The sequence below is a fragment of the Alosa pseudoharengus genome, unplaced genomic scaffold (assembly GCF_046254945.1).
Source record: "Alosa pseudoharengus isolate Yale_2024_CS ecotype anadromous, Long Island Sound unplaced genomic scaffold, YU_APseudo_1.1 YU_APseudo_1.1_scf_16, whole genome shotgun sequence".
Classification (NCBI taxonomy): Eukaryota; Metazoa; Chordata; class Actinopteri; order Clupeiformes; family Clupeidae; genus Alosa; species Alosa pseudoharengus.
In genome coordinates, this window is record NW_027468630.1 from 35946667 (window position 1) to 35958342 (window position 11676).

The 11676-nt window shown below is 45.4% G+C and overlaps 1 protein-coding gene across 1 annotated transcript; it reads left to right on the forward strand.

Moving 5' to 3' along the window:
• Window positions 1-402: 402 nt before the first annotated feature.
• wt1b (WT1 transcription factor b) lies at window positions 403-11303 on the forward strand. The gene is made up of 9 exons (XM_076288239.1): window positions 403-970; window positions 2726-2848; window positions 3807-3909; window positions 6224-6304; window positions 8141-8249; window positions 9579-9726; window positions 10519-10608; window positions 10821-10913; window positions 11087-11303. Exons 1-9 carry the CDS (start codon window positions 565-567, stop codon window positions 11206-11208), a joined length of 1275 nt encoding a protein of 424 aa, XP_076144354.1. The 5' UTR covers window positions 403-564; the 3' UTR covers window positions 11209-11303.
• The last annotated feature ends 373 nt before the right edge of the window (window positions 11304-11676 follow it).

An 11676-nucleotide genomic window follows, 5' to 3' on the forward strand; every position in this document is an offset into this window, starting at 1 on the left:
CCTCGTGTAATACACACCCACTTAAAGGGATTCAGCCAGTCTGTTGACATTACTTGTGAGGTCAGCCGGTGTTGCTTAAGCCCATAAGTAAAACTAAAGGACTCATCATTTCTCCACAGTCGCTGCAGACTCCTCCTCCTCCAAGCTTGGCTGTTGGGGCTGTATTAGACACTTCAGGGGAGCCTCCTGCAGATCCACACTCAGTAGGAAAGGACAGCCACTGCACTCCCACTCCTGCCCATCGTCCGCTCGGTTCTGTGGGGCTCGCCACTCCCTTGTGACTCTAGTGTGCGCTGCGTTCTTTTATCAGACCTCAGGTGGCGAAGACGCGCTTTTTATGGAAGACAAGGGAGACAGGACTTAAACAAAATTTAGATTTTTTTTTACGCAATTTTGGTTAAAAGAGTCTCTCTCTCCTCTGTTTAGCGTTGTTTGGCCACATATTCCTTCTTCTGAGGCCATTGTGTAGAACGTTCCTCAAATTTTTTGGAAAGCGCCATTTTCAGGACTGCGTGTCCTGTCTGTGTGTGTGTGTTTTTGGAGAAGACAGACGACTGTTTATCAATGCTGACAGAATCTAGTGGGCTGATGGGGTCAGACCTCCGAGACCTGGCTGCCTTGTTGCCCGCGGTGCCCACCCTGCCAGGTGGGGGTGGTGGTTGCTCGCTGCCCGTCGCTGGCACTCCCCAGTGGAGCCCCATGCTGGACTTCCACCCCAGCTCGCCCTATGGCTCCCTGCCCACCCACTCCCTCATCAAACAGGAGCCCGGCTGGGGGCCCACAGACCTCCACGAGGACCCCCACTGTGGCCTGGGAGCGTTTACCGTGCACTTCTCTGGGCAGCTGACAGGCCCGGGAGGCTACAGGCACGGGGCATTCACGGACACCCCCGGCAGCCAGGCGAGGATGTTTCCCAGTGGGTCCTACCTGCCAGGCTGTATGGAGAGCCCAGCAGCCCCTAAAAACCAGGGTAAGTCTCAGCGACCCATCACCTACTCTTCCTCACTGTCCAAAACACCAGAATAACTCTGTGTTACCCATGGCCGAGTCTTCCTTTGCGGACAATCATGCTCAACAAATGAAGGAGAAATTATTATGTGTGTATAAAGTGGGCTTTTATGGCTTTATTTCATGTGCTTGCAGTAACATTAATTGATTCAAGTCTCACATTAAGTTTTTAATACTTGTCAGCGTATTTGTGGTTCACAGCATGTACCCTCACTGAAGGAGAATGATGAGAAGATATTGCTGTGAAATTCTGTTCAACTCTTTAAAATGTATTTATTATTCTAATTTACTATCCCCTACATGCTGACCAATATTGAATGAGCCACAATTGAATAAATTATTTAAATATTCCCAAATCATCATCATATGTCTTTTAACTACAAAAATACACATTGACATTAGACATTATTATAGATTAGTTTTTATACTATCCATGGCTTTTACCAAGAAAAGAAACATTAAACAAATGTCATGTTTTAATGGACGGTGTGTAAATACTTAGTGATGTGTGTACTGTTTGACTGGATAACAAGAAGCTGTGCAAAACATGTCTTTTGATGCAGTTAATTTCTGTTAGGCCAAGTCAGGAAATGCTACTGCTGCAGTCTTCACACTGTAATGACCTCTTACAGAAATGAAATATTTGTATTTGGAGTGTTAGAGTGCATAATATGTTTTCATCATGCATTTACTATTGATAAAAACAATTGTAAGGCTCTGTACGAAGAAAAAATGTATGGTAATTATATTTTTATACTTATTTACTTTTCCTGAATGTTCCTCTCCTACGTTGTTTATTTGACAGTTCTTGATTTGGGTCAGTTACTTTCATAGCCACACAATGATTTAAACAACTAAGCAATAGTTATTTTTAGAGTTATTTTGGTTTTAATTTCCTGGACATGACAAAATCAGTGACTTACAACCTACTATTTGCTTAAGATTACTTAGCCATTTCCATTTACCCATGTTAAAGCTGCTTTTATCATGCTTTATGGGATTATCATAATTCTTCCTCAGTCTCCTGAGGATGTATTGAAGGGGGGATATGATGAGAGGTCAGTATGGATAAACAAACAAAACTTGACCGTTTTGTACTTGATTAAAGATCCTCAAGAAAATGGCTATGGAGGGCCAAGTAGAGGAAACAAGGGTGAAGTCCTAATGGCCAGCTGTGCTGAGTCAGGGTATAGCAATGACGTGCCAGGCCCAGAGACACAGACAGGGCTGAAAACTCTGCTCTTCCAGTACCACTAATCCCAGGGGTCACAGAAGCCAAGTCAGTGCTTCCCCTGAGATTATTCTCTTCTCACCTTCATTCGGAATTGGCTGCTGTGATGGAGAATTATTGTGAGAGATCATAAACTAAACTGTAACAGCAAATTACAATTTTGGACAGTTAACTGAATATCTTATATGGTGCGTGTCATGTCTACAGAAGTTTTGAGATCCATTCCCTTTTTGAGACAGGGGCAAACCTTAGACCTGACAAGCATATTATTTGGAGATTTCTCTAAATTTACATCTAAAATTATTGTTCTGTGGAAGCAAACTGGATGCCAACTTTCCACTGTCTCCACCATGCACCGTGAGCAGTAAATAACGCATTTCTGGGAGATGGATTCAGTGATCCAACCAGGGAATTAGGGATTCAGATGAAGAGAGTCTCAGCACTATTGGAAATAAGCATAGCTACCCTTTCCTCCTTCTGACCCAGGATACAGCACCATGGCCCTGGATGGTGTACCAGCGTATGGCCAGACTCGACCTCATCTCTCCCCACAGCCGCCCAGCCACACATTCAAACATGAAGACTCCATATCACCACCGACAACCATGGGTATGGACATAACATCATAAAGTATCTTTCATTCTCTCTCTCTCTCTCTCTCTCTCTCTCTCTCTGTCTTCTCTCTAATCAGATCCCTCTCTCCTTATACAATATCCTTAGCTTGTTGTGATTTGTATACATACATACATGCATGCATGTGTGTGTGTGTGTTTGTGTGTGCGTGTGGAGCTGTGTGTGTACACTTTCTCGAAGGGTATTGCACATCTGCAAGTGTGTGGGAGGGTGCACACAATTTATCACTGTGGAGTTAAACGTCCATTAACTTCCCCAAGATACTTGAGCCATTTGCTGTGAAGTCACACCGAGGTTAGGTTTTCAAATCAAGACAGTAAATGATGGCAGGTCTCCCTACACAAAGCCATGGGTGACTCGCACTGGTCACTTAGCTGGTGTAAATTTTGTGGAAATGTTCATTTGAGGAAGCGGCGTAGCGAGAGTCTGTTTGGAATGTTATGAGCCACCGGGGGCCAAGTTCCCCACATGAACCGCTGAGAGCGATGGAGGGAGCCTTCACTGGTGTTTTGAATCAGAGGGAAGAGGGACAGGTTTTATGGCACTGGTGGAGACCCTGCTGTTGTGATAACTTAACTAAAGCAAGAGGTTGCACTCTGTGCTTCGTGCTCTTCTAGGGCCCTCTGTTTGTGCTGTTGTAAAATGGCCTGTTTCACATGTAAACACTGCTAAACATCACACACTCCTGTGACCACATTGGGCCATCCAGGAGTGGAGAATTTACTGAGCTGGCCTGAATAAGGTCACTCACTGTAATATTTTATTGTCTTTGTTATCATGACATTCTGAATGAGATAAGCCGTCACAGAGGGTCATGGTTTATTACATGAATATCACCAACATCAGTTCAGTTACTCAACATAGCAGAAAGAGGCTGACTGATGACCTCTATTTCAGTGTGTGTAATTCTAACCAGTTTTGTTTGATCCTCCAGGAGAGCCTCAGTACTCGGCCCCACCACCTATGTATGGCTGCCACACAACCACCGACACCTGTGGAGGAAGTCCTGCTCTTCTCTTAAGAAACACATACAACAGGTACAGTTAACAGTGCACAACCATGTCTGTATACACACAACAAACAAACAAACAAACAACAAACAACATTTGCTGACGACAGAGTAGCTGCTTCAACCAAGTTATATGTCTATCTATCTGACTATCTCTCTAAGTGATGCTATATGCTATGGTATTCTACTGTATGTGTACTGCAGAAGCTGGGGATGGGGATGAGGTGGTCACCACCAACACAGGATGTCCCCTTAGCTGCACTGTATCAGACAGTGACCTTTGACCTTGAGCAGCACATGGGTGTTTCTGTTCAGCATATGCCAAACCTCAAACGGCCCGAATGTCTGGCTACGTATGAATGGGGGGATATTCAACGGATAACAAAAAGAGGAAGTGACTACAGTTAGGGAGGAAATTATTTTTTCCTTCAAAAACTTTAACAAAGTGGAATGCATGTTGGAGATCTGGCACGAATAGTTAAATCCTGACATTTCCTGTTTCACTATAACAGTATAGTTTTTTGATCATTGAAATCTAGTTATACTGTAATAAGAGATTTTTACACCTTCAACTGAAATGAGCAGACATATTGCTGCTTGAATTCACTTCAGTTGCTATTGTTATCTCAGGAAGCTGACCTGGCTGAACATAGACTTTGATTTTGCTTAGTATTTCTACTGGGACAGGACAGCACATCCCTGTCTGGCAGACAGTGGCTCTTCTCCATGGCTCCCCCAGCCTCTCCGTCGCATCCATCAGTGACTCCTGAGTGCAGCGGCAGTGCACTGATGGGTCCGCTCTGGACTGGATGGCCGGTGTAAATCCCCGCTAAGCCAGCAGTGCGCTGGGCTGTCTGCTCATAGGTTAAGAACCGAACAGCAGCCCTCAGCAGGCCAAAATAAACTCACAGTGATGTACTGCCCGCTTCCTCCAGAATTCCTCATCTCGGCCGGGCTTTCCCTAGAGAAACGCAGAGGCCGCCTGGAAACCCAGGAGGAGGAGAAGAGAGAGAGAGGAAGACTGTGATAAAAAAGAGTGAGAGGGAAGAGTGTGAGATGAGGTGAAGAGAGGGAGGAAAAGAGGAGAATAGAGGAGAGGTTAGTCCAAGAGAGTTGGGAGAGACGAGAACAGCATGGTATGATATAAAAACAATAACAAGGCCTTTCTCCATCCTGACTTTTCTGCAAATGAGCTTACATTCCATAAATACTGTTCCCACTTTGTTGTTGAGAGAGGGGGACACAGAGAACCCAAAATAACGGAACTGGCGTTGATAAGAGCAGATAGGCCAGCCCAGCTCGGCAGAAGCCCTCCACCTCATCTTAACTGAAACGCCTTGGCAGCAGGCAGTCGATGGGAACTCTCAAATCACATCGTCCCATCCCGCAGTTACGGCCTGGTACCAGCAGCGTCGGGTGGAGGTGAATGAATGAAAACAACTGCTGAGAGGAGGCTTAAATATCAAAACTGGAACATAGTTTACCCAGCGTCTAAATGGTCATCATCTCTCTGGCTGGGAAAGACTGCCCTGTAAGATAAATATGTCTTGGCCCAGGGGTGAGGTGCTAAATTAAATGGAGTCTTTCATAAGTTATGATCATTCTCAGTATGGCCCTCTGACAGCATAGAGACTTAATTGCAAAACTAGGGTGATTTAAAAACTTTTTCTTAATCCCCTGGAATTGCCGCTTCCTGCGTGTGCTTTACAAACATTATGCTGTCATTTTTTGGACATTTTTGAGTATTTAACAGATGGCTCTCAGAAGACTTCGAGTAAGTTTAGAATTAATAAGGAGTTGTCTTGCGCTCATAATCACTACCCCCCAACCCCACCCCTCCATCCCCCTCTTGAGAACAAACTGTCTCCATCCAAAATTTCCCCTCCTGTTGACACGGCCCAGCAGGGCTGACATCATGCCTCCACCACACGGTACCAGGCGCTGGGCTGCCGGGCACGGAGCGCTCCTAACTTATTGTGACATGGCAGGGCTGTGCTGATGCTCGGCTGTCTGAGGTGACTCCAGGGCTATGAGTTAGTGTAAGCATCTGCCACTCCGATAATGGACAGCCCAAAGATATTGTCTGGCTTTTGTGATATGTGTTTAGCACTTCATACTCTGAATTCCTTTGTGTGTAGAAACAAGGATGAAGTAATTTAGGAGAGGCCAATAAATAGAGAATACACAAAGCAAGCCTTGATATAATAGTGAAGTAAAACTCATGCAGTCATTTACTATGGTTAGTACTTTGTGTAATACAGTACAAATGCCATGCCAACAATGCAAACATTCAACTTGGTATGAACTCTGTTTCATATTATTTGTTTGTTTGACCCTGACAGTGATAATTTATACCAGATGGCCTCACAGCTTGATTGTGTCACCTGGAGTCCAATGAATGCGTTGACATCCAACATCAAGAGGTGGGTATTTGAACACTGTGTATATACATAAGCCAATTGTCTCTTCTGCATCATGTGCTGCAAATCAACCAGGATAAATGGTGCCAAGGTCAAGGTTATGCTGAGTCAGAAATCTCATATACTGTTACAAAGTATATATTACCTGTGCAGCAAGTTGCCTTGAATAAAAGGGTCGGTTTAAATAATAAAAAAAATGAATTGCTCATACCAGACAGACTGGTACTGGTGTTACAACACTGCCTGTTACTGGCACACTATATTTAGTAAGCTGTAAAGCAACATTTCTCAAACTTCCCTTTAGCTTTTCCAGAATCCACCCAAAAACGCCTTGGTTGTCGTCACGTATGACGCGCTGAACGTAGAATAGTCACAGAGTGACATCGCTGCCCACTGCATTTTTGTGCTGATGTGGCCGTGGTGGGTGACGGGCAGAGACAGAACCTATCTTGGCCTTCTTCCCAAGTTTATCACTCTGGAGTTGATTTCAGCAAGTACTCATGGAGAAATGTCCAGCACATTAAACTTGATGTGCTTATATATATTTCTGTCCCACTGCAAAGGTCTCTGCTCTCCCGAGTGTTCTTTTAAGTGGTCACACTCTGTTTGCCTTAGGTGAGGGGGGTGGGGGGGTTTCCTGTGATGTATTTCTGAAACAGTCTGTTGGCCTTGACCGCATTCAAAGACATAATGGCGGAAAGAGGTGTGTGTGTGGGGGGGGGGGGTTGTCTGTCCAGGGCAATGGAGGAAACAGATCACACAAAGAAGGATCAGGTCCAGTTACCCTCAAGTCAGTGGACTCGCAGGACAAACACTGTCCAGAATCCCCTTTCAAAGAGCTGCTTTGGACACCCACGCAGACTCACACGCACAAAGACAGTCACCCCTCCCACACACACACACACACACACACACACACACACACACACAAATAGTGATACATGTACCCAGAATGCATGGAACAAAACATAAAACAGAGATGATTAGTCAACTTATCTACAGTTTAACAAGAGTTTGGGTCTTTTCTCTGTCGGTGCCTGGACTGCTTGCCCCAGATGTGGCTTCTGACCCAGGCTGCGGTGTTGTGCTGGGGGCGGGGGGGTGGTATGCAGTGGTGGGGGATAGATAGTGGGGTACGTGGAGGCCTTGGGAGGGGGATGTTGGGGGGGGGTGGTGTGGGGTGGAAGGGGATGCATGCCAGAATATTTATGCTCGCTGTCGAGATAATCGCCATGGTTCCCAACCCCTCTCGCTCCCAGTTGCCATAACCACTGAGGTGTTTATCTCTTAAATGAATGAATGGATGAACTGCTTGATGACTGGTGTGTGCTAACCAGGACAAAGGGAGCTTTATGGTGTGGCAATCGTTCATCAGGTGCAACCTCCAAGCTCGTAACATCTCTGACCCTGAACTTCTTCTCTCCGGTCGTAATTTATTCTCCCCGTTCAACGCCAGAAACCTCCAGACAGAGAGAATTAAGATCTGTGCATGGATTTTAATTAATGGCACTGTTTTATACTATAATTCACAGCAACATCAATGTTGTGAATCATAAAACTCTAATAAATGCTTATAATTTGTGAGGGTATTATAGAAGTGCTAGTCAATCCTATGAGTTAGGTAAAAAGTGACTGAATTGAAACCACTCTGCATTTTTTACGCCACGGAGATAAGATGTTGCCATGCTGCAGTCACTTAGATGCTTTGTGTGCTGTGCTCTTTGACACTAATTGAAAGCAGGTCTGCTAGCTCTGTCCAATGTGAGAGGAGTAAACATGAGCACCTGTGAGACTGACTCTTGTGCCTCCTGTCTCTCCTCCATCTGTGTTATGGCGTAGCCAAGGCCCAGGATACGAGGCCGAGCCTGCCGCCTCCACTGCCCCCATGGTGTACAGCTGCAGCGCCCAGTATCACATCCACACACACGGCGTCTTCAGAGGGATCCAGGTTTGTACACACACACACACACACACACACACACACACACACACACACACACACACACACACACACACACACACACACACACACACACACACACACACACACACACACACACACAGTGTCTTCAGAGGGATCCAGGTTTATGTCGACACCCTCCTGCCTCCCTAACCACGTACTCTATACTCAGATACAAGGACATACATAGGTAAACACACACACAGACACACACACACACACACACACACACACACACACACACACACACACAGACACACACACACACACACACACACACACACACACAGACACACACACACACACACACACACACACACACACACACACACACAGACACACACACAGACACAGCGTCTTCAGAGGGATCCAGGTTCTTGTCGACACCCTCCTACCTCGTCCACCACATACTGTATACTCAAATACAAGGACATGCACACACACACACACACACACACACACACACACACACACACACACACACACACACACACACACACACACTCCTGTGTGCATCCATAAAGGCACAGAAACACAGAAACACACACAACCTTACGGATGGAGACATATGGTGCACCTGAAGGTCATTAACTCTCACTCCCCTGCTCCATACCAGCCTTGCCAAGTGTTGGTCTAAGGCTGGGAGACGCACGGGACATATGGTATGGCCAAAACAGTAACACACACACTCACACTCACACACACGATTCGCTCAGATCATGCATGGAAGAGTCTCGATAGCCCTCTTGGTTCAACAGCCTTTTCCACACTCACCTCATTCTCTCTCTCTCCAAAGAGCAGAATAACAAACGCCTGCCACATTGGACTCAACGACGCCATTTAATAAAACATGAGCGCGGCCAGAACAGTGGAGGTGTTTTTAAAAAGGGTTATGTCAGAGAGGGGGGGGGGGGCAGAGTAATCACCTCTCACTGAGTCCATTAGCAATAAAGATTGAGTTTCCATGCACGGTCCGAGCCCATGCAGATAAATCATCAGGGCTTAATGAATGTCCGTCAGTGACTTCGAAAGGAGAGATTCTCCAGGGGCCTTGCGTGGGATATTTACTCAAGTTCCTCCTCTCGTCTCTCCTCTGCTGTGGTGGCTGGCTTGGCACGTTAAATGTCAGGTAGACAGAGGGTGCTAGTATAAGTTGTAGAAATGGTTGCTTGGATCCTTTTTATGAACAAAAAAACCCCACAATGTGGACCATACACTATTTTGTCATTTCAGATGTACACAGGGGATGTGTTAAATTCCTAGTGCTACAGGTAGATATTTAGTAAAATGTCAAATGTGGTAATGTCTTCTCTTTAGGATGTTTGTCGGGTTCCAGGCATCACCCCCTCTATAGTAAAGCCACCAGAGAGCAACGAGAAAAGACCGTTTATGTGTAACCATCCAGGCTGCAACAAGAGATACTTCAAACTCTCACATCTCCAGATGCATGGGAGAAAGCACACAGGTAGGAACTACTCTCACAGGAGAATGCTAATGCTAATTCTTGCAGGAATATTTGGCTTATGCGTAGCTGCTAGCTCTTGCCTCTGCTCACCATTCCATGGGGACTCACAAAAGTAGCAGATGCCAGATTTCCTTTTGGTAAACCTTGTACTGGACCAAGTTCTTGGAAATGTGTCTGTGTTGTCTGTACTGGTGCATCGACAGTTGACGTTGGGAAATGTGATTCACAGTCCCTCAGTCACACACACACACACACACACACACACACACACACACACACAAACAGTTCACACTGCGGTCGAGGGTCAATGGGAGGCTGAGCTGTCATAGAGGCTCGACCACAGTGTGTGTGTGTGTGTGTGTGTGTGTGTGTGAGAGATCTTAGAGGTTCGACTGAGGTCACTCACTTTGTAGGCACATCTCAGAAATCACCTGATTACTCAGAGGCTTGTGCAACATGCTCAGGCCTTATGAACTGGGGAACTTGGTCCTTGAGACTTATCTATTATGTCTCTTATGAAAAAGTCAAGTCAAGTCATGACATCATACAAGAATGCTAATGCTTTACAGTAAGTGCAGGGAGTTTTGGGAAAAGCAGGAATTATGATGCCTGTTCATTAATCCGATTTTGTTCAAATATTTACCAAATCATTTTTAAATGCTATAAGAGAGTTTCTGTTATCTTCAGTCATGGCAGCCTTTCATAAGTGTTGCACTTACACAACAGTTATGAATACTTGAGATACTTCACTTGGCCTGAATGAATATTTGTGATCCCCCTGTCCCTCCCCAGGAGAAAAGCCGTACTGGTGTGATTTTACAGACTGTGGACGCAGGTTCTCTAGATCTGACCAGCTCAAGAGACACCAGCGCAGACACACAGGTAAGTTCCTCTCCCTCAGCTGGACTGATCTTGTGTGGTTGTCTCTGTCCCCATTCTGCCAACTCTGTCTGTCTCTGCTGTCCATCTCCTCACCACTGGGCTCCTCTCACTACTCTCAGCTAGAGCTGCTGTGGTCTGTCCAGCAGGGTGCGCTGTTAGCTCTGTTCCCATGTTCCTCCTAAGTGTCTCTCTCCTCCCCTCTTACTATGTAGGAGTGAAGCCCTTTCAGTGTGAGACATGTCAGAGAAAGTTTTCCCGCTCAGATCACCTAAAGACCCACACTCGGACTCATACAGGTAAAACAAGTGCGTATACTTTTATTATTCACATTTACCTCTTTTACACATTCATAGCACATTTTCACAGCGTCATTTTCGTATAGCATATATCATCAGTAATTCTTTCAACTGCCCAAAGCCTAAGTTTCTTTTTTGTCAAAAGTGCTGAATCATGAAGTGTCCTCTCCGCTCTGTCTCAGGTGAGAAGCCCTTTACCTGTCGCTGGTCTAGCTGTCAGAAGAAGTTTGCGCGCTCTGATGAGCTTGTACGTCATCACAGCATGCACCAGAGGAACATCAACAAGCTCCAAACAACTCTCTGAGCGAGGACATGTCCAGGCCTCAGGGCATCTACTGTCAGCCAGCTTGTTTGTGTGGTAACACGGAAGAGTCAAGTGTGTGTGTGTGTGTGTGTGTGTGTGTGTGTGTGTGTGTGTGTGTGTGTGTGTGCGCCCAACCTGTCCAGTGACAGTATCTTGTATGATGAGAGTATTGTATTACAACGTAGCAGCGGCGTGCAGACCATTGGCAGTTCACCCTCATGGTGCCTTAAATTAGTGACACATTGAGATCATCTCACTTTTTGCTATATTGTGCCTCTATATCCTGTTTCTATACTGTTCATATTGTTATACTAGTTGCACTGGCTATGCTGTATGTGGAGGATGAGATGTAGATTATTTTACTGTGTGCTGATTTTTTTATACAATGAACATTAAGTAAATGCAGAAATTATTGTTTGATTGCTGGAAGAAATGTCAGATATTTTGTATGAAAATGAAAAATATTGG

Bases quoted from the DNA above. Each gene is read 5' to 3' on its own strand.
- wt1b (XM_076288239.1), top strand. From the start codon at position 565: ATGCTGACAGAATCTAGTGGGCTGATGGGGTCAGACCTCCGAGACCTG. The intron at 8,250-9,578 runs GTTTGTACACAC...TCTTCTCTTTAG, and splicing joins GCGTCTTCAGAGGGATCCAG to GATGTTTGTCGGGTTCCAGG. The intron at 10,914-11,086 runs GTGCGTATACTT...GCTCTGTCTCAG, and splicing joins GACTCATACAGGTAAAACAA to GTGAGAAGCCCTTTACCTGT.